At 38.7% G+C, this 21,322-nt stretch overlaps 1 protein-coding gene and 1 non-coding gene across 4 annotated transcripts in view; both read right to left on the minus strand.

Annotated features, from left to right (window-relative positions):
• Prpf39 (pre-mRNA processing factor 39) overlaps positions 1 to 19,592 on the minus strand; it is a 25,602-nt gene extending 6,010 nt beyond the window's left edge. Inside the window, exons 1-10 of one of the 3 annotated variants that reach the window (XM_005073502.4) lie at positions 19,455 to 19,592; positions 15,180 to 15,523; positions 14,448 to 14,573; positions 13,680 to 13,798; positions 8,651 to 8,818; positions 4,538 to 4,703; positions 3,914 to 4,021; positions 2,293 to 2,457; positions 1,853 to 1,979; positions 1,046 to 1,314 (exon numbers count right to left, since the gene is read on the minus strand). In XM_005073502.4, the coding sequence (XP_005073559.1) occupies positions 1,046 to 1,314; positions 1,853 to 1,979; positions 2,293 to 2,457; positions 3,914 to 4,021; positions 4,538 to 4,703; positions 8,651 to 8,818; positions 13,680 to 13,798; positions 14,448 to 14,573; positions 15,180 to 15,494 (1,563 nt within the window). In that variant the 5' untranslated portion in view covers positions 15,495 to 15,523; positions 19,455 to 19,592. Of the gene's footprint in view, positions 1 to 1,045; positions 1,315 to 1,852; positions 1,980 to 2,292; positions 2,458 to 3,913; positions 4,022 to 4,537; positions 4,704 to 8,650; positions 8,819 to 13,679; positions 13,799 to 13,927; positions 14,091 to 14,193; positions 14,576 to 15,179; positions 15,524 to 19,454 lie in introns of those variants that run through there. The other 2 variants (XM_040743018.1, XM_021229214.2) reach the window with 2 other exon arrangements.
• LOC121139628 lies at positions 916 to 1,002 on the minus strand. Its single transcript, XR_005876537.1, has one exon. It is a non-coding gene; the product is annotated as a small nucleolar RNA SNORD127 (small nucleolar RNA).
• Positions 19,593 to 21,322: the final 1,730 nt, after the last annotated feature.

Here is a 21,322-nt window from a genome sequence, read left to right on the forward strand (position 1 = left end):
TTATGATTAAAATATAACTCATATCAATGTTTTCAGCATGTATATAATGAAGTGAAACATATTCTTGAGGAAATATTTTTCCCTGTCCTGTGACACTAAGAATAGTAGGCAGGTACTCTATTACTGGGTCACAATCCCTGTTTCCTTAGCAATATTCTTATTTCCCAAACTGCGCTATGTTGTTACATGCTAAGCAATTCAAGCTCAATATCCTATGTTAGTTAATTGGACTTGGTCTAGTTTGGAAATTAAAATACAAAAGGATAATCTATATATTATACCTCTACTTGTGATTACAAATAATTATAAACTTGCAGCTGGGCGTTGGTGGCACACAACTTAATCCCAGCACTCGGGAGGCAGAGGCAGGCGGATCTCTGTGAGTTCGAGGCCAGGCTGGACCGACAGCCTCCAAAACAATACAGAGAAACCCTGTCTCGTAAAAAAACAAAAACAAAAAACTATAAACTTGTATCTTCAACAGGCCCAATACAGCTTAAATCTACAAAAGGAAGCATTTTCAATACACTAGCTTCTATTATTATACAAAAGGAATTTTTTTGTTTTTGTTTGGTTTTTCAAAACAGAGTTTCTTTGTGTAACAGCTTTGGCTGTCATGTAACTAACTTGATGTGTTCACCAGGCTGGCCTCCAACTAAGAGATCTGCCTGCCTCTGACGCATGAGCGCGGGCATTAAAGGTGTGAGCCACCACCACCTGGTAAAAATAACTTATGCAAAAGACAATCATCATACTGCTTTTTTTGACACTGTTAGCTGTTGCTCCTAGTCTTCTCCCTGGCTCTTTAATCATTAAGTTTATACAATTTCTACCACAATATTTACAATTTTAACTCAGTAATCATAATTTCCTCAAACTTTAAATTCAAAATAATTAGAAAAAAAATGTTAAAAATGGCAACATCAGTTTAGAGGGACTTTTGTCCTCATTTAGTAATAACATATATTACTGTATAGACCAAATCTTTCATCACAGTTGCCAAAGGGAAAAAGCACTAGTTTTTTTTTTTTTTTAATATGCATACCTTATCTCTTTCAATTGCATCCAAAAGCACCTTTCTTGATTTTGGAAGATTCTTTTGTATTTTGAAAAGATGTCGGGCTAGTTTGATAGCATAAAATGATGATTCATTATTTGATCTGGCATTCTTTATAGCATCTTGAAGCAACTGTTCAGCTTCTTCCATATTTCCATGACGTCGTTCTAAACTTACTCTTCGCAGTCGAATCATTGCCAATCCTAGAACACATTCTTCAAACGTTCTCAAGATAGTTCTGGCTTCATTAATGTTACCTAAAATCAAATATTTACACTTTTATTTAAATTTCTAAAATAGACTTTATATCACTTGCTTAAATTTCTGAAATAGACTTGATATCAAGAATTGAAACACAGCCCACAGGCTAAATCTAGGTCTCTATTTGAGGGGATGTGGGGAAGTAATAAATAGCCATGCTTATTTTGCACTGTCTACGGCTAATCTTAGGATATGACAAGGCTGAGTTGTTAAGGAAACAACATAGCTTTATAGAAGTAATTAATCAAATTCTTCTTTATACATCCTCCAGTACTCAATTTTTGTAATTGCAAACTGACAAAGTGCTAAATAAAGTATCATTAAGGGGCTGGAAATAAGATTCAGCAGTTAGGAGCACGGGCTAAGGACCCAGGTTTACTTCGCAGCACCCAAAACCATCTGTTAAATGCAGGCCTGAGATTCCATGCCCTCTTCTGGCCTCTGCAAATATTTAAGCACAGACATGCCATGTAGGAGAAACACCCATTCACATAAATTAATTAAAATAAATCAACTGAACCTTCTCCTTCTTACCCTGCTGCTCCTCAAAAGCTGCCCAAAGCATATGTGCCATGGGTTTCTTTGGAAGATGAACAGTGCAAGCTCTGCTGAAGACATGCCTCACTCCTTCAATGCTATGGTTTTCCATGTACTTGGCATACTACATACAGAAAAGAGGAAATACTGAATAATTTACAGTTGAACATGTGATTAAATATGTGACAGAACGATAAAATTCTATTTGTAAACCCATTCAGCACCTTTATTGAACCACTAGACTAGTTTCTGTAAGGAAGGACGAAGAGAGGCAACGAGGTTGGCATATGCAGCAGTCAAATCTGGTTGCAAGCAGACCATCTCCTAATGCAACAGATATAGTTATATGAACAACATTCAACAGAAGTACAAAAAAGGTTAGTCACTAGATCAATGTTTATAATATATTCAAGTTAAACACTACATAATTTTCTTACCTTAATCCAAAACTCCTCATAGAGGGCACAAGATATGACACATCTTTCAAAGAGAACCACAACTCTTTCATGAGTCCCATTTTCAATTTCGAATTCTAAGTATTCTTTCCAGTTTTTTAGTTGGGCCTTTTCCAATGGTTTCACATGAAAATAAGGTCTTTTAATCTGTAGAAAAAAAATTACTGTATGGCAATAAAAGTAAACCCAAATATTTTAAGTATAACGATACAAATTATTTCAAATACAAAGAAAAAATTTAATTTTTTTCCGGGGGGGGGCGTCTCTGTAGACCAGGCTAGCCTCAAACTCCCAGAGATTTGCTTGCCTCAGTCTCTCAAGTGCTTGCTGGCATTAAAGGCATTAGCCACTACACCTGGCATAAATTTTTTTAAAAATTAAGTTTAACTACTATGAGTTCAACAACAGAAAAGAATACATTTTCCATTTATTTGGTCTTTGTAAACAATATATATATTTTTATTTTTACTTGTGTGTGTGTAGCTACATGAGTTTATGTGCACTACTTGCATGCAGGTACAGGTACCCAAAGTTTAGAGGGTGTGGATCCTCTAAACTGAGCCCCCCCACAACATGGATGCTAGGAACCAAACTTGGATCGTCTATAAGAGCAGCAAACAATCTTAACCACTGAGATATCACACTAGTTCTATTTAGTCATTTTTATAATATTAAAAATTTTGTATAGACAATTTTATTCTTGGTTATGTAGTTCTAAAATGACCATTTTAACATAGTTATACAAGGACAGGAATGACAGTGGACAAGGAGACTATTTAAGGTAAAGGAATCATTCTTTATTTTGATTTCTAGTTAAACTATACTGTATATCCATCAAATTCTTTTACAGCCAGACACAAAACAATAGACATAAAACTCCATCCATAGGCTAGTCCATGATAGGGTAACTTGCAAAAAGAAAGCTATATTAAACCTTAAGCCTAGGGCTACGGAAGCCAAGTTGCAGGTTTGTAAGTAGAATAAGAAGAACTGAAGAGGAGAGGCGAGAAAAATGTAATCAAGTTGACTCTGCGAATAGTAACTATCTGTGAACTAATGAACTGCATACTTTATAACCTGTGACATATACTTTACACAGGCAGCCAGAAAATAGTTACATTTATAAGAAAAAATACCATTCACTTATAATGGAGAGGTGTGTCTATTTTTAATTTTTGTAAGTAACTGAAGATAACTTTTAATTTCTGAACCTTTTATCTCTAGCTTCCGAGTGCTGAGTTATAAGATTCGGTACCAAACCTGGTCTAAATGTGGTGCTGGGATCAGAGATTCATGCATGTTTGGGCAAGTGGTCTTCAAACTGAGCTTAATCCCCACCCTTAGGACAATTGTTCTGTTGTCCGTAAGGTATAACTGAATCAAGTTGATTTTTAAAGGTATCCACATTAATCAGGAATCTTGCATTTGAAATCTGAATGCAGTAAGATTCTAAAACTGGTCATGCGAAATGTTAAATACAACTGACATGTATACCTTGAGTTATTACTTATACAAAGATAAAGAAAAATTAACAAGGGTTTCACTGCTGTAAGAAGTAAAAAAAAAATCTTTTTATTATTTTGAGAACTTATAAAACACTTACACCTTCTTCAAATGTCCACCTCTTACTAACTTCATGCTCATTATAATTAAACATTTCTTGATGAATTTCAATGATTCTGTGTCTCATGTTTTCTATTTCAGTAATTAGCTTGGAAAAAAGAGAAAAAATCTTGTAAGTTACATACTGAAAATTCTCAACAGCACACATTTAAGTATCTTTTACACATATTTCAGTACAGAGTTTTTAATTGTTAGATGTTAATATTTTAAATATAATTTTTGTTTGCTTTGGTGTTTGAAACAGGGTCTATATACATATAGTTCTGGCTGTCCTAGAACTCATATGGAGACGAGAGTGTCTTAGGCCTAACAGAGATCCACCTGACTCTGCCTTCCAAGTGCCACCACACCCAGTTTTAAATATGATTTATAAAATTACTTCAAAAACCCAATTTCTTATGTATATTTAAAAATAGGAATAGAAGATTACAGTCAAAGTAAAATATTTTTCCTAAAGTAAATTACTTCCAGATGTCTCATGGTTATGACTTTCTCCTTTACATTCATACTTAAATCATATTGACCTAAATGTCCAGAACTTATCACCCTTCCACATATGCTAACCTAGCTTCTTATGCACTGAGCGCATGATTCAAAAGGTTACCTTTGCTGGATCAGTTATGTCTTCAATTCCTGATGGAAGGTCATCACCAGGAGGTCCATCATCACCACTGTGTCCATTTACAGAAGCTAATTCCCTTCTCAGTTGAATGAACTGTTCACAAGTTAAAAGATCTCTAGGCAAGTTATTCTGTACATGTTCTTTAAATCTAAAGGAAGAATTAAAAACCACATGTCAGATACATCCTACATATTATTCCTTCAAATAAGCAGAGAAATCAAAATGTCCTAACATTTCTCTTACTCTCTGTATTAAAATCCTACCACTTAATGACATATAGTTTCCATTCTTTCTTGCAGTGGAATGTAGAAAACAGATATGTAAATTCCAACTCTGTAATTATTTGATTTTTCTCTTCTCCCAATCTTAATCTATAAAACAGAACATATCTATTTTGCAAATTTAAGACACAGCTAATTCATATTAAAATTATAAAGCAATCATGAAATGGTTCCATTATCATCCCACCTACCAATTTCTTATCCACACATTTCTGTTTAGCAGCCTAATGACACTGGCTTAATTAAGGCCACCAATTGCCATACATGCAAAATTAAATTGGTATTTGTTCTCCAGTACACTCTATCTTCAACATCTGAGGCTGCTAACCATATCTTCTTACTTTTAGAATCTTCGTCACAGCTTGGTTTCTGAGGTGTCACCACTTCCTTGGTTTTCCTCCAAGTCCCTTTATGATTGCTGTTGAATCTCTCTTCTTTTCCCATTACTACCTGCCCTTAAGGTTATGTTCCCAAGAATTATATTTTTATGTACTTTCTGGCTAAAGTTATTAACAGAGCTGATAGTAGCATTCCCCAGGGCTTGCTGTCAGCTAACCCAGCTAACGGATGACCTCTAAGTCAGTGTGAGATTGTCTCAAAACTTAAGGTAAGGAGTGATCAAGAGAAACACAGGAGGGCTGGAGAACACTGGCTGCTTGCTCTTCCAAAGGACTCAGGTTTGACTCCCAGCATCCTAACTGTACTTCCAGTTCCATAGCCATCAGGAACCTATGTGGTACATAGACACACATGCAGGTAAAAGACACACATAAAATAATTTCTAAAAGATAGAAAAACACAAGACTTCTCAGCCTCTGATAAGCACATATATATTTTCTCACCAATCTGCAAATAATTAAACTGAAAACACTAATATTGCTGAGTATGGTAGTGTATATCTTTAATCCCAGCCCTTGAGAGGCAGAGGCAGGCAGAGCTCTGTGAATTCAAAGTCAGCCTAGACTATAGATTAATTCCAGGCCAGCCAGATTTACACAGTGAGACCTTATCTCAAGAAAAAATACAACAAAACCAATCAAGTAACCAACGAAAGAAAACAAATTACATTTATTGGGCTGGAAAGATGAAGCAAAAGGTAAGAACACTTGCTGGTTCATTTCCTAGCACCCACATGGCAGCTCACAATTGCCTATATCTCAAATTACAGGGGATCTTCTTGCCTCTGCAGGTACCAGGCACACACAGTACACATACATATGTATAGGTAAAATATTCATACAATGCACACAAAACCAAAAATATTACATTTATTTATTTTGGGAGGGGGCAATTTGAAGGCCAGGGAGCAACAATGATAATCAGTGCTCTCCTTCCACAAGTAGGTACTAAGAAGGATTGAACTCAGGTCATCAGACTTAGTAGTAAGAACCTTTACTTGCTAAGCCATATTGCCAGACCACATATATTCAAGCTTAAAAACCTAACAGGTCCCAGCACTTGGGAGGCAGAAGCAGGTTAATCTCTAAATTCAAGTCCAGTCTGGTATAAAGAATGAGTTCTAGGACACTCAGGGCTACACAGAGAAACCCTGTCTGGAAAAACCAAACAAGAAATAAACCTAGCAGGATACTCATTTTAAAAGAGATTTGGAGGCTGGAAAGAGGGCTCACTAGTTAATAGCATACACCATTATCATAAAACATCAGAGTTCAGTCACCAGCACCCATGCTAGTTGGCTCACAGCCACCTCTAATTCCAATTCCAAGGGAGCTGACGCCCTCTTCTGGACTCCACAAACAGACAACTGCACTCATGTACACATACCACTTTCCCAAGCCACAATTTATGTATATTATAAATATATTGAACATATAGAATATATAAAAATCTCAAGATCTAGAAGAATTGAGAATATAGCTCCATGGTAAATAAAACATTTAGAAAACACATCTAAAAAAACTGGACACTGTCTGAAGGGCATTATCTCCTTCCCCGATGATTTTTCTGTTTCCAGGTAATCGTGAAACAAGGAGCTTTGGAAACTATGTACTTTCCACCAGTACATTCTGCTTCAATGAAGGCACTGAAGTAAGAGTCAAGTGACCATGGGCAGCTACTATCGACAGTTAATGGTTTCCTGGAAACAGTCAGTTTTCCTTAAGTAGGCCAGTCCCTGGTAGGTTGACCATACTCCAGTGGATGACTTCATACACCATGAGTGTATTGGGTTATATGTTAAGAAAGGAATACAAAATAAAACAAAACCACATACATACATACCAGTTGGGATTAAGGGGTACATATTATTAAAATAAAATGTATGAAACTCTCAAAAAACATAAAATATATAAAAGCGACTGTTCCAGTAACAGAAAGCTAGCATTCCCTTAAAATGTCTTGGAAACAAATGTACCGCATTTTAGACAAGTAAGAATTGATCTATAAAAATGTCTTGTCTTTGGTCTTCACTTGCACAACATGCATATTTATCAAGCGCTGTCAAATACCAAGTCTTGTGCTAAGTATTTCAGCAAGTGTGTGCCTCCCTCATTAAATCCTAGAAACCTGTCTACCTGTTCTGCCTCATCAGTAAGAGAAAGGACACCAACCTACAATGCTTCTGTTTATATTTTTCTTTCTAGTTTCTATTCCAACACAAGTTCATGTAACTTCTATTTTCAGCAAATTTACCTATAGCAGTTTACAAATATTCATTACACTTAATTGTAAAATTAATATCATGTAAAAATTTCAATATACAACATTACTCATGACAATTCACAAAATTCCACAAAATAGCTTGGTGTGGTGGTATACACATGTAATCTCAGTACATAGAGGGTGACACAGGAGAATCACAAGCTCAAGGTTAGCTGAAACAGTCTCAAAAGAAAGCAATGCTAGACAAAGTACATGTGTTACGTATACTCATACTAAGGAGTTAAAAATGGAAAACAGCAAAGACACAATCTCATTCACTTTCTGGTTGCAGCAGGAAAAGACACATGGAGCTGAGCATGGTAGCATACACCCGCCAACTACAGGTCTGAGGAAGCACAAGAAGGAAGAGATGCAAGGTCAAGGAACACGGCTGCCACACAGTAGTCCTAGGTCAGCTACAGCTACCTAGCAAGACCCTATCTCAAAACGAAACAAAACCAAAGCTAAACTTGGAAACCATAGTACACAGAATTGTTAAGTAGTTATAATGACCTTGCAAAGTTATTTAAATGACTTATTACCAGAAAAATCAGGATGTAAAATTTTAATAGAATGATAATAATTTGAACAGGGACAGAAAAATGTTTAACACCTAAACTACAATCTTTGCTGTTCACATAAAGAGAACATCAGGAATGTACATTTTGTAAATCATTAAGTTGTAAAAAACAAAACAAGAACTAGCCAAACACCGTATGTTGTATGTCTATTATTTCAGATCCTGAGATGCTGAATGAGAAGGATTAAAGACTCTAGGCAAGCATGGAAACACAGAAACACACTCTATCTCAAAAAATATAAAAAAAGCACTTAATATTTGCCAACTACCATATAAATTTAGTACCACCAAAAAATCATTTATGAAAGTCTATTTTCTCATTTCTTCACTGTTCTAAAGTACCTCAGACATAAAATGGACAAGGATAACTTTCAATATAAAACTAGTAAATTATTAAACATTTCATATGATACAGGAAAAATGATTAAATTAAGACAATTTTTTTCCTCTAGAAAATTAGTTTCCTCTAATAAGGTCCTATATAACATTTCAAAATAAACTGCAATGCTCAATATTGGGAATTGATCATCTACATAACCAAAGATATTTCAAAGAAAAGATCTTTCAACATACCTCTGGAAATGATGACTATAGAGCTGCGTTGGAATACCAAGAATACGATCATATACAGCTGTAACTTCTCTCAGATTGCCCTGTTCATTTTCCCAGTTTATATACATTTCCCATAGTTTGTCAGATCGAAAATCTGTTCCTGCAGCTAGAACAGCATGCTCAAAAGTTCTGAAAAATTAAATTGCTGTTAAGTTATCTTCCCCAAATAAAATAGCTTCTAATTATTATTAAATTTAGAAAGTAATATTCAATTGCTTTCTAGCCAAGCATGGATTAAAAAGTAGAAGCAATCATAGAAGAGTTGCTTAAAGGAAGAATAAGTAAAAAACAAAAGGAAAAGATGAGTGTAGTTTACCTTATACATAATTACAATGTAAAAAGGAAACATTTCCAAGGAAGTAATAGGAACACAGTAGTAGATAAGTTCTTGTTATGTATTTGAAATGTCAAATATAATGATTCCTTTAGAATACAGAACAAAACGAAAGAATTTACAGGGAAACTATATCTCAATTTGAGGAATACTTTAGCAAAAATGACTGCAACAAGAGACTCAAACTAAAAATATATAATCTCATGAGAAGTATACAAAGACTTCAGAACTCTCAAAAGCACCTTACAATTCTAAGAGTTGATTATGGAAGCACTTTTTGCTTTAAACAGGTATTTGGCTAAATTTCAAGAGATACCTGTTTTTCACTAGATTTGATGTTTAATAAACAAAGCTCATGCCGGGCGGTGGTGGCACACGCCTTTAATCCCAGCACTCGGGAGGCAGAGGCAGGTGGATCTCTGTGAGTTAGAGGCTGGGCTGGACTGACAGCCTCCAAAACAATACAGAGAAACTCTGTCTCGTAAAACAAAATAAATAAATAAATAAATAAATAAATAAATAAATAAATAAATAAATAAGCAAAGCTCAAGACTGGGTAGATGGCTCAGCAAGTTAAGTGCCTAACTACAAAATGTGAGGATTAGAATTCAAATGTCCAAAACCCTTGGAAATAATAAGTGATGGGCATGGCAGCCTGACCAGAACTACAGCAGTAGGAAAGAAGATGCTAGGTAGCTTAAACTTCAGTGAACATGTTGTCAAGTGACCAGGGAAAACACCTGGAAAGTCAACTCTGGGATCCCACACATACACACTCAGTGTACATGAAAATTACAGTAAGACAAAGAACACTTTCTGGTACAGTTTCAAAGTAAGCATCTTAAAAACAAGCAAGGGTCAGTGAGAGATAGGTAATGTCACAAAGTGGAAGAAGAGAACCACAAGCTCACAGACCTGCAGCATACCCTCCCCCATACACACAGAAGTTTTAATATGTTATGAAAATTCAAGTGAAAACAAACAAAACAAACAACTAGGCTCATTTACATCAAAGAGACCACATTTCCTAAATTATCTTTTAACACAATGTCTAATTTAGGCAGAACAGAGTATTCAAATTTTATAGTCTGAAACTACAAATGTTTTTATAAGGGTAAGGCAGTAAGCATTTCCTGAAATTATCATAAGAAATTCAGACATAGTTTCCGGGACACTTAGCAGAGACATGGTATACATACATATATGCAAACAAACATTTATTTACACAAAACAAAAATATAAATATTTTAAGTAGTGGGGGGACACAACAGAAAAATGAATGTGTAAGAATTTAATGTACATAAAGGGGGCATTTTTTATTTTATTTTATTTTATTTACTTCTTTGGTTTTTCTAGACAGGATTCCTCTGTGTAATAGCTCTGACTGCCCTGGAACTAACTCACTTTATAGACCAGGCTGGTCTCAAACTCACAGAGATCTGCCTACCTCTGCCTCCTTAAGTGCTAGGATTAAAGGTATACACAAGGGAGGCATGTTAAATCAACATATAAAACCTGGACTACTTAGCAAAAAGGAATGATTAATGTGTATTCCACAATAGTCAGGTGAATGACAGAAAAGTATTTAAAATTAAAAGTATAGGGCTTAAGAGATGGCTAGAAGTTTTGATTCTCAGCACACATAAGGTGCCTCAATCATGTGTGACTCTAGTTAAAGGGGGCTCCAACAACCTTTTATGGCCTCCACATACACCAGGCACATATACGTTGCAGACATACATGCAAGCAAACCACCTATATATAAAATAAATTTTCAAATTAAAAATACAGAATTTAATACTCTTGCTAAGAAAGACTAAGAACTCAGAATCCAGCAACTCAATTTTTAAAGATGGGACTTATCATGTAGCCTTGGCTGGCCTGGAATACACTATGTAGACCAGCCCTACTCCAAACTCAGAGATCTGCCTGCCAGAGTGCCAGGATTAAAGACATGTGACATCACGGCTGTCAGGACTGAATGTTTTAATACATTAGGGAAAACACTATAATAAATAGACACTGAACAACGTTTATTACTTTTCTTTTTATATACTTTTAGTATTTCTATTTATTTATTTCCATTTATGTGTCTATATGACTATGAGTATATGCAGAGTCCAGAATGGGGCACTGGATATCCTGGACCTGTATTTACAGATGGTTGTGAGACACCAGATGTGGATACTGGAAACTAAACTTCGGTCATTTGGAAGAACACCATGTGCCTTTAACCAGTAAGCCCCTTTACCATGCACAAAACAAAGTTTGAAGACATTAATATTGGAAGAAATGTTTATTATACAAAGATAAATCTAAAGTGTCCAAGTGTGTATGTGCACGCTTATGCACGTTTATATGTAAAGAGTTGGGCAGTGGTGGTGCACACCTTTAATCCCAGCATTCAGGAGGCAGAGGCAGGTAGATCTCTTGTGAGTTAGAGGCCAGCCTGTTCTACTGAGTGAGTTCCAGGACAGGCCCAAAAGCTACAGAGAAACTCTGTCTCAAAAAAAAAAAAAAAAAAGAAAGAAGAAAATAAAAAGATAGATATTACTACCCAAGAACAATCTCAGTGAATCCAGAAAAGTACCAGACACCTCGTAAAGCTGGGGAAAGATAATGTAATAAAGGGGAGGATGGTTAAATGGAGATGTGCTTAATCTATGGTGAGGAATCTTTAACTCTGGCCAGCTGTGAGATTTCAGAATTTAGGCCTACATTCCTCAGGCAGATCAGCTGCTCTTCCTCTAAGAAATTGCTTAAAGTAAGCCTTAGACCAACAGGATTCCTCCAAAAACAACCACAACCAAAAAACCTGAATGGTGGTTTTTTTTTTTTTTTTTTTTTTTTGGTTTTACGAGACAGGGTTTCTCTGTACTGTTTTGGAAGCTGTCAATCCAGCCTGGCCTCGAACTCGCAGAGATCCGCCTGTCTCTGCCTCCCGAGTGCTGGGATTAAAGGCATGTGCCAACACCGCCCGGCCTAAATGGCTTTTAAATTATTTTTTATTTCAAGTATCCTCTATGAAGAAGTTATATACTTCTACAAGGTGGGCATTATCAAGAAAGAAAAGGATCTATTAAACTCCAATAAACAGAGGAATAAAGTAAACACATTTCCTAGAACCATGGTGATGAAAATAATCCAAAAACTGCATGGCAGGACTAGATGACAGCACAGACTATAGACTGCAGAAGAGAGACAGCTAAAAACGGGTGAGGAAAAACAAAAATAAGATTTATATTTTATTAACAGGTCTGTTTGGAAAGCTATATGAAAAGCCTTTTATTAGACAAACAAAAAGCATGGCTAAGTGAGAAGTAGTTTAACTCCAGGGAAAATAAGACGATTAAAGATGAATATGCTGTAAAGTAGCCATAGACTCAAAATGACTACAATATATACACTGATTTACCGAAACCTGTCCTGTAGCTATCCTGAAATGGTATATGCAAGTATTTTTTTGGGGGGGTTCGAGACAGGGTTTCTCTGTATTGCTTTGGAGCCTGTCCTGGAACTTACTCTGTAGATCCAGGATGGCCTCAAACTCAGAGATTCCTACCTCTCAAGTGCTGGAATTAAAGACGTGCACCACCAACATCCGACTCACATGTATTCTTCATAAAAGCATAAGTGCTTTAAACTGCTGAGCCATCCCTCCAACCCTAATATACCCATATTAAAAGAAAGTTATCATGGGTGGGGGGATGATTACTTTCATGTTGTTTGTGAGAGTGTAAAATTGATGCCATTTTTGAGGAATGTTTGTTAAAATGTCTCTGCAAACAGATGTTCTATGAACATATACACAAAAACTATACATCCAGAGACATTTTTACAGCACTATTTCCTATAAGAAAAATTTGGTCAAATAAAAACAGGACTTTAACATATTTTTTTGCAAGTTAAAAGAATATTTGGGAGATAATATAAAACATCCTGGAAAATAAAAACAAGGTGAAGAACAGTATGTAAAATTCACATACAAATTTGTACATTATATAACATCTGGAGGCATTGACATTAAGACACTATCCGTGGGGGCTAGAGAGATGCTCAGTGGTTAAAGCACTTGCTGTTCTTCCAGAGAACCCAGGTTCAATTCCCATCACATACATCAAAGCCCACAACTGTCTCTAACTCCAGTTCAGGGGATCCAATGCCTCTCTGGCCTCCTGGGGCACAAGGCACACAGGTGACAAACAGACATAACATGCAGACATGAAAACAAAAAGCTAACAAACTGCACTAGCCATGAAGTGGTGGTGCACACCTTTAATCCCAGTACTCAGGAAGCAGAGGAAGGAGGATCTCTAAATTTGTGGCCAGACTGGTCTACAAAGTGAATTCCAGGGCAGCAAGGGCCACACAGAGAAACCCTGTCTCAATACCCCTCCCAACCACCTCTCCCAAAGAAAGACATTAACTACAAGTGAGCAACATGGGAACTTGCAAACTAGAGACATAAGTTAAGGGGGTGTGGGAAAGAGGAAGATTGCATTTTTTAAACCATAAAGAGTAAGTTTATTTCATGTACTATTTTTTTAAATAACAGGAATGAAGCAAATAAATATTAACTTTCAGTTTAGCATTTATGAATAGTTCTCTGAATACTTAAATATCTAAGCCTTCAAATACATTAAGTATTTAACATACCCTCTTATTGTACTGTTTGTCTCAGGATCACCAGGGTCCAATGTTTCTTTTAAGAAGTTTATATAATGTATCCAAAGATCAACACTAAGAGGTATTGCCTGAAGCCCCCGTCGATAAACCTAAGAAGAAAACAATAAACTGTACCTCAAATATTGAATTATTTCTTAAAAAGAGAGGCAACACTGTGTTATCCGGTGAACCTTAGAAATACTAATTACTGGAATTTTGTTTAAATAATCTACCATTACCATTTGGGTGGAGGTTGGATAGAACATGGCAATGTTCTGATCCCCACGTGCAGAGTCTTGATCTTCAAAGCGCAGCAGTCCCTGCATTCTGACCGGGTTGTGTGGGCAGGCTTTGGGTTACAGACCATAGGGCACAGACCCATTAGAGCATCAATGACAGCGTCTGACCAAAAATGCAATAAGACGTAGCAAACGTGACTAGCAAACCAACTATATTGTTTGGAAATTGAGAAATAAATGTAAGTGAGAGAAAAGCCCTGCCCTACTTGTTAAGCTGCAGTGTAATACAGAGGCTTGCACTGCAAAGCTTGACAAACTGTAGAGGTTTAACGCACCTGCCAACAAAGAGAGAAAATATTAGCTACAAATGCCACAATAGTGACAAATGCAAATAAAATACCCTATAAAAAAAAGTTTGATCATAAATGGTAGGTACTGCCAGCCAGAAAAAGAGAGTCTGCTTGTTATTAATTGGCTTACAGTACCTAACAGAGAAAACTGCATTCATTGATGTACGCACCTCATCTGATTGTTTAATGTTGTCATGTCGTTTTTCAAGGTCTGCATACTTTTTCCAGTAACCATAGCAATATGGGTAGTGTATGAAAAATTTGTCAAATGCTTTTCTGGCAGCCATCAAGTGATTCTGATGAAAATAAAACAAAGTGTTTAAACATCTTAGAAGCTTTTATCAAATAAAGAATAAGTACTAACTTTGTCAAATAGCAGGAGAGCTTCTGTTTTCCAGAGCTGGGGACCAAACCCAGGCTCTCACAGATGCTAGGCCAGTGTGTTCCACCTCACTGAAGTACATTCTCATATCACCAAGGTAACTATTTCACTAATTTTACATATCCACACAAGCCTCAATTATTATACAATATTTAGCATTGTGTCTACATACTTTGTACAATGCATAACGCTATGTAATTTTCAAAGCTAAAATATATGCTTCTAGTATTATTGAACTTAGCCTGAGGATTATACTTTAATTACAAAACAGTAAGCCACAGCGTTGGTGACGCATGCCTTTAATCCCAGCACTCAGGAGGCAGAGTCAGGCAGATCTCTGTGAGTTCGAGGCCAGCCTGGTCTACAGAGCAAGTTCCAGGACAGCCTCCAAAACAATACAGAGAAACCATGTCTCGAAAAACAAAAAAACAAAACAAGACAAAACAAAACAGAAAGCCTTGAATTGATGCTACTATATTATTCTGACCCTCTTATACATAGCATTTAAATAGTTACTAACCTCCTGTTCTACGTACTGAAGCAAATATACCCAGCCTGTAAAATCCTGAGGATTAGTTTCTACTGTTTTCCAAAATTTTTCAAATTCTGGAGGGAAGCTTCCTTCTGTTTCTGTCACTGGAAGGTCTACAGCATTTGCCATTTCATTTTCTTCTGTAGATGCGTTCACGCTGGGAGAGCCATCGGGTGATTGTTCCATCTCCGTAACGTTCATAATCTCAGTACTAAAATCTGGATGCGTTACTACTACCTCTGAACTGTTGCCTGTGCTGCCATTATCAGAGTTTCTGTACTCATCCATGTGAGAATTTTGCATAGCTACTTATTTGGTCTTCAGTCGATGATCTGCAGAAACACACACATATACAAAAGAGAAACAGATTCCAAATGCTAGTAAACTTATTTTGTCATGACCAAAAATTTTTTCTGTAGATTTTGTTTTATGTGCACAAATGTTTTGCCTGCATGCATGTATGTGCACCCTGTGCAAGCTTAATCCCCAAGGTCAGAAGACAATGCTGGATCCCCTGGAACTAGAATTACAGATGGTTGTGAGCCACTAGGTGGGGGCCAGGACCTAAATCTGGATCTTCTGGGAGAGAAGCAAGTGCTCTCAAATGCTGACTTATGTCTCCTGCTCCATACTTTCTAAAGCCCTGTTTGCCTACTAAAAACATAGAACAACTAGCACTTTTTACTGATTTATCCGTCTACAAGTAATAGAAATTTTATTGATAATAACTATCAATTCTCCTGTAACAGTCTCCCAAGTACCTGAGATTACAACGCCAGATATACCCGGCAATAAACAGTTCAGGTGTGCCTAACCTTTTGATATAACAGCCGTTATCACCTACAAAGATAATGCTGGAGAACTCTGCACCCGAGTTATCCACCCCTCCCCCAAATTTAAATCACACAAAGTTTTAAGTAAGTCTACTATTTTGTGTTTGACTGATAGCTATCCCCAGACACATATGGCCCTGAAGACCACACTCTATACACATCTAAAAGAAATTTATTAGTTCATATGATATTTTATTATGCAACAGGAATTGTGTTAGCAGTGGTTCTCAATTTGTGGGTTGTGACCCCTTTTGGGGTTGAACAACATCCCCTTTCATAGGGGTCATCTACTGGAAAACACAGATATTTACATTTCAATTATTAACAGTAGTAAAAGTAGTTATGAGGTAGCAATGAAAATAATTTTATGGTTAGGAGTCACAACATGAGGAACTGTATTAAAGGGTCACAGAATTAGGAGGGTTGAGAAGCACTGTGTTAAACAGCTTGCAACTGTCAATGCTGGCACCTAATGTTCTTGGCTAATCTCTACTTCATTAGAAGAGAGTTGTTTAAAGAAATGCTCAAAATCAAAGAGGAAGAAAATGAACAGCAGAAGTACACTAGTTAATACTGTCCTTTCCTAATGAGATAAACAAAAGCTTTCCCAGAGTCCTACTGCACTTACAGCCTCTTACTCCCTTACCTGGAATTAGGTATACTGCAGCTTGACAAAATGAGTTTTCTACGAGTAAAGATAATCTAAGAGGCATAGTGAACAGGTAACTCTTGTCCACCAGATATCACATAACTCTTCAAGAGATATTAAGCGTAACCCCAGATCTTTACTTTTTCTTTGATCCAGAAGTTCTAGTCAGCATTTGCCCACATTTTTACATGTACATGTATATGACTGAATGTATGTACAGCACCATATGTGTGCAGGTGACTGGGATCAAAGAGAGCACTGAATATCCTGGAACTTTAGTTACAGCCAGCAGTGAGCCATCCAACATGGGTGCTGGGAACCAAACCTGGTTCCCTTATAAGAACAGCAAGCACTCTTCATTCACGCTGCTATTGTAATAATTACTATCTCTCCTACACATCAGTGCTTTTTTTTTTCAAACTAAAGACTGCTTCAAGCTAGCTTCGGATTTCTTTAAACAGAAAAAACAAGTAAGCAAACAAACAAACAACCCTCCAAAACAAAACAAATACAAGGATGTGACAAGCCATTAATCTCAGCTTGGGAAACAGATGTAAGAAGATCAAGTGCTCTGCAATGGGCTATGCAGGAAGGCCCTGACTGAACAACACAATCAACTGTAATCTCAGTACTCAGGAGAATGGATTGTGTCACATAAAGTCCAGCCAGTTTGAGTTATATAGAAGACCCTGTGTTTGGGATTCAAAGGTGGCTCGGGTCTTTATAGCATCTATTTTTTTCATGGTGGGTTGCTCATAACTGCCTTCAACTCTATCTCCACGCAGTATCCTATACTCTGCGTTCATACCCACCTGACTGACATGCACTACAGACATACACATACAGAGGAAAAAGTAAGAAAACGAACAGCACACATACATGTTATGTGCATATGCTGAAATATACAAACAATTCAACTCATATTTACACCTTTTGAGTGCAGTACAAAAAGTTAAAATACTTCACTGCTCTACTATTGATACAGATGAACAAATCTTATTAGATTTAGGGAGGAAGGAACTTTGTTTTGCTCAGTGTTGTATCCCTAGAAACCGTTTAACAGATGACATATCCAGTCCTGACTTGGCAATATGGTACTCCTCAGAGTAACAAAATTCTTCATTCCCACAAATCACCACAGTAATGATTTACTAAGCATACTTTCATATGCTGTGAAATTTTCTTATAAAATGATACTGATGGCAGACTCAAACATGTGAGGTTAAAAACCTAAGTATATATTCCATGGAAACAGTCCCTCCATACTGCAAATTCAACTGTTTATTTTATTTAAGGCCTATTAAATAATTACCTGCCTAACAATCAGGATGCTATTTTTAAAAATTAAAAGGAATTTCACAAAATGACTTAAAATGATGAAAACTCACTAAACATGTGCATTTGACCTAACCCTTTTCCCCCGACGCTTTGCATGCCTCCTATGCTCATGGAGGCATAAAAAACACTATCTATCATTGATTGTTACCATAAACCACGTAAGTAATATATATAAACTGAAGTCATTAGTTAACTAGATAGCTGGCTTTACAATCCACAAATTACTCCATGTCTCAGCCACAGATGAGTCATCTGAATACCTCTTACAAGAAAGGGGTCATTATAACAAGTGGTTTTGGCAACCGGCTTTTAGAGACTAAGTAGGGTGTTCGCAGACAGACCTTGTTTCCTCATTTTAAACAATCATGTGCCAGAAACTGAACTTTGTTTATATATTTACAATGTCTGCATAATCTTCACAGCTTATGTCTTACACGGAACTCTTAACACATTAACAGAGGATTCTGCTCCTCCTTGAAAACGCACAAATCCGAATTTTATAACTTGACATACAACATCTTTTTTCTCAACTCAACTCGAAGGCAGAAACAGCACTAAGTGTCGAGTCTTTTAAAAACCCTGGGGCCTGCAAAATGGCTCGGCAGGTAAAGGCACTAGCCGCCAAGCCTCAGGGGCACTGCGGAAAGTTCCAAATTTTTGAATGAGGTTACAAACTGAGGGGAGGAAGGGATTTAACAGATGTTATCGCAACAGACTCAAAAGGCTGCCAGGGATTCCAAAGCACTTAAGCCCCCCCCCCCCACACACACACACATTGACTTGTAGGAACCGTCCATCCTTGGCGTCACCCTTCCCAGCACCGGAAAATTTTCAAAGTATGTCTGCATACGTTACATTCGTTTTCTAGTGTTAAGTTCTCCAACAGAAGGGGCACCTGAATCGGCAGGAGGCTATACAGTACTCTGCGTCACCACAGCAACCGTAGCCGGTACTGTGCGGGCTCCTGACCACCAAAGGTGAAAACCCCCAAGAGCAGACTGTCCAGAAAGGATTCCGCGAGGCTCTTCCACGTGTCCGTCTGTCTGTCCGTCCGCCCCCTCCCCCCAAACGGCAATCGGCTCCGCAGTGCCCGCCGTCCTGGCCCCCAGGAGCCCCCTCCACTTCCCGTCGCCCTGGCCACGCGTGTTCCCTGGGCCGCCGAGGCTCGGGATTCAGCCTCCACGCGAAGCGAGCTCGCAAAGCCAGACGGAGGCTCGCTCCCCCCCCGGCCCTCCCGCCGCACCCCTCCGGCCCCGCTCGCCCCAACAGGTGGGACCGGGGAGGAAACGCGCAGCCAGCCCGGCGCCAGCGCACGCCAGCCAGCAGGCCTCGAGCCGGACGAGCAGGCGAGGCCGCGGCCCGGTGCGGCCTGAGGCGGCGCAGGCCCTTTCCCGTCCCGGCGCCCTCCCCTGCCACCCGCTTCAGGGCGCCCTCCGCAGCTACCTCACGACGGACGCCGCTCGGTGCCATGAGCCGAAGCCTGGGTCAAGCTCGCCAGAGATGGGCCTCCCAACGCCTCAGTCCACGCAGCTGCCTCGGCCGCCAACGCCGCCGCCGCCACCAGCGCCGCCGCCTCTTCGGGGACACACTGCGCATGCGCCGGCGAAGCCTGCGGCGCAGCGGTCACGTGGTGTGAACCCCATAGGCCCCGCCCTCCGTAGACTCTAGGCACGGACTTGTTCTTCCCTGGATCTCTGATCTCAAAACACCGAGTACTCGCTGCCCGACCTCGGTCTCCAAGAAGACCTCTAAAATGGCTTTCCTTACCGCCCAACCTTTACCCGTAGACATTTATCAGGAAATGGCCAGAAATTCAGCCTAAAACCTGCAAACGTCAAGACCCTGTGGGCTCTAATTCATATTCATAATTCTAATTCATAATTCAAGTGCTCTGAATGTGGGAACCTCGTGGGGCCTGCGGGAGCTATGTATAAAGCTTCCCTCTGGACACAGAGAGGAAGCCTTGTGTTGACGATCTTAGCAGTTGTATAGACTCTAGCTCCCGGCGTTAGATATCTTTGTAAAACTCTCGGCTTCTTGCTGTCAGACAGCAACAGGTGATCAAGTGTACATTTATTTAGCACTCACCAGCCTCCTGTCCCGGCTTCAATAAGATCACATCTGGGTTTTAGCCCCTTCTGTAACATGAATAAATAAAAGACTCAGAGACAGATATTGAGTTCCAAGCTGAAGAGCAGGGTGTGAGCTTTAACTCTCTTTTAGACTGACTCACGCTTGTGTAGATCTGGGTGGCCTTGGACTCACAGAGATCCGTCTATCTCTTAATCCTGAGTCCAAGGATTAGAGGTGTGTGCCACCACCTCCTAGCTTCTAGCTGCTGGGGTTAAAGGTGTGTGCCTGAGCCGGGCATTGGTGGCCCACGCCTTTAATCCCAGCACTCGGGAGGCAGAAGCAGGCGGATCTCTGTGAGTTCGAGGCCAGCCTGGTCTACAAAGTGAGTTCCAGGACAGCCTCCAAAGCCACAGAGAAACCCTGTCTCGAAAAACCAAAAAAAAAAAAAAAAAAAAAAAAAAAAGACGTATTTAGCTTACACAGCTGTTTGCCTGCATGATGTATGAGGGCTACATGTTTGCAATTCCTAGGGAGACCAAAAGAGGGCAGTCTTTACCAGTTACACCAACTTTCTCACACTTTCCCCCTAGCTCGAAATAATTCACTGTACTAGAGCTCTTAAGTATCTAAATCTTAAGTATCTAAAACATTCCATATGATTAGCCTAAAATGTGTTTCTCACCACTGAAAACATTACTTAGGCATGCCTATAATCACACTTGGCAGGTAGCAGCAGAAGAATCAGGAGTCTGAGGTAATATTCAGCAGTGTGAGTTTGAGGTGAGCCTAGGCTATGTAAGACTCAAGCCAGCAACCGCAGCAAAAAGAAAATGACACGGACCACTTTGCAAACAGATTGAGTCATAGTTTGCCTTAAATTGGATACCCTAGTTATAGGCATTAGGAAGAAAAAAGTGTTAGACCAAATCCTGAAGCTTATACTCTAGTGGTGTCTATAATAGTATTTAAAGTCACCTGATCTAGAAGCTGAGAACAAGATCTAAAGAGGGAAGGGGTTGGTCATCACTGTCATACATTCCCTCCTCCTGGTCAGTTCTATGCCGGCCTGCTCTGTTCTCGGGAGACTGACCCTTACATACTGTCAGTCTCCCTTGCTCCCTGGCTCCTGGATCCGGCCAGTTGTCCTTGATTAAATGGCATAGAGGAGTGAAGTGAAGTGGGGTATTCATCTCCCCTGCTCTGTTTAGGGGTCTCAGATCTGATCAAAGTGTCTCTCT

This window comes from Mesocricetus auratus, unplaced genomic scaffold (genome assembly GCF_017639785.1).
Source record: "Mesocricetus auratus isolate SY011 unplaced genomic scaffold, BCM_Maur_2.0 Super-Scaffold_15014, whole genome shotgun sequence".
Taxonomy (NCBI): Eukaryota; Metazoa; Chordata; class Mammalia; order Rodentia; family Cricetidae; genus Mesocricetus; species Mesocricetus auratus.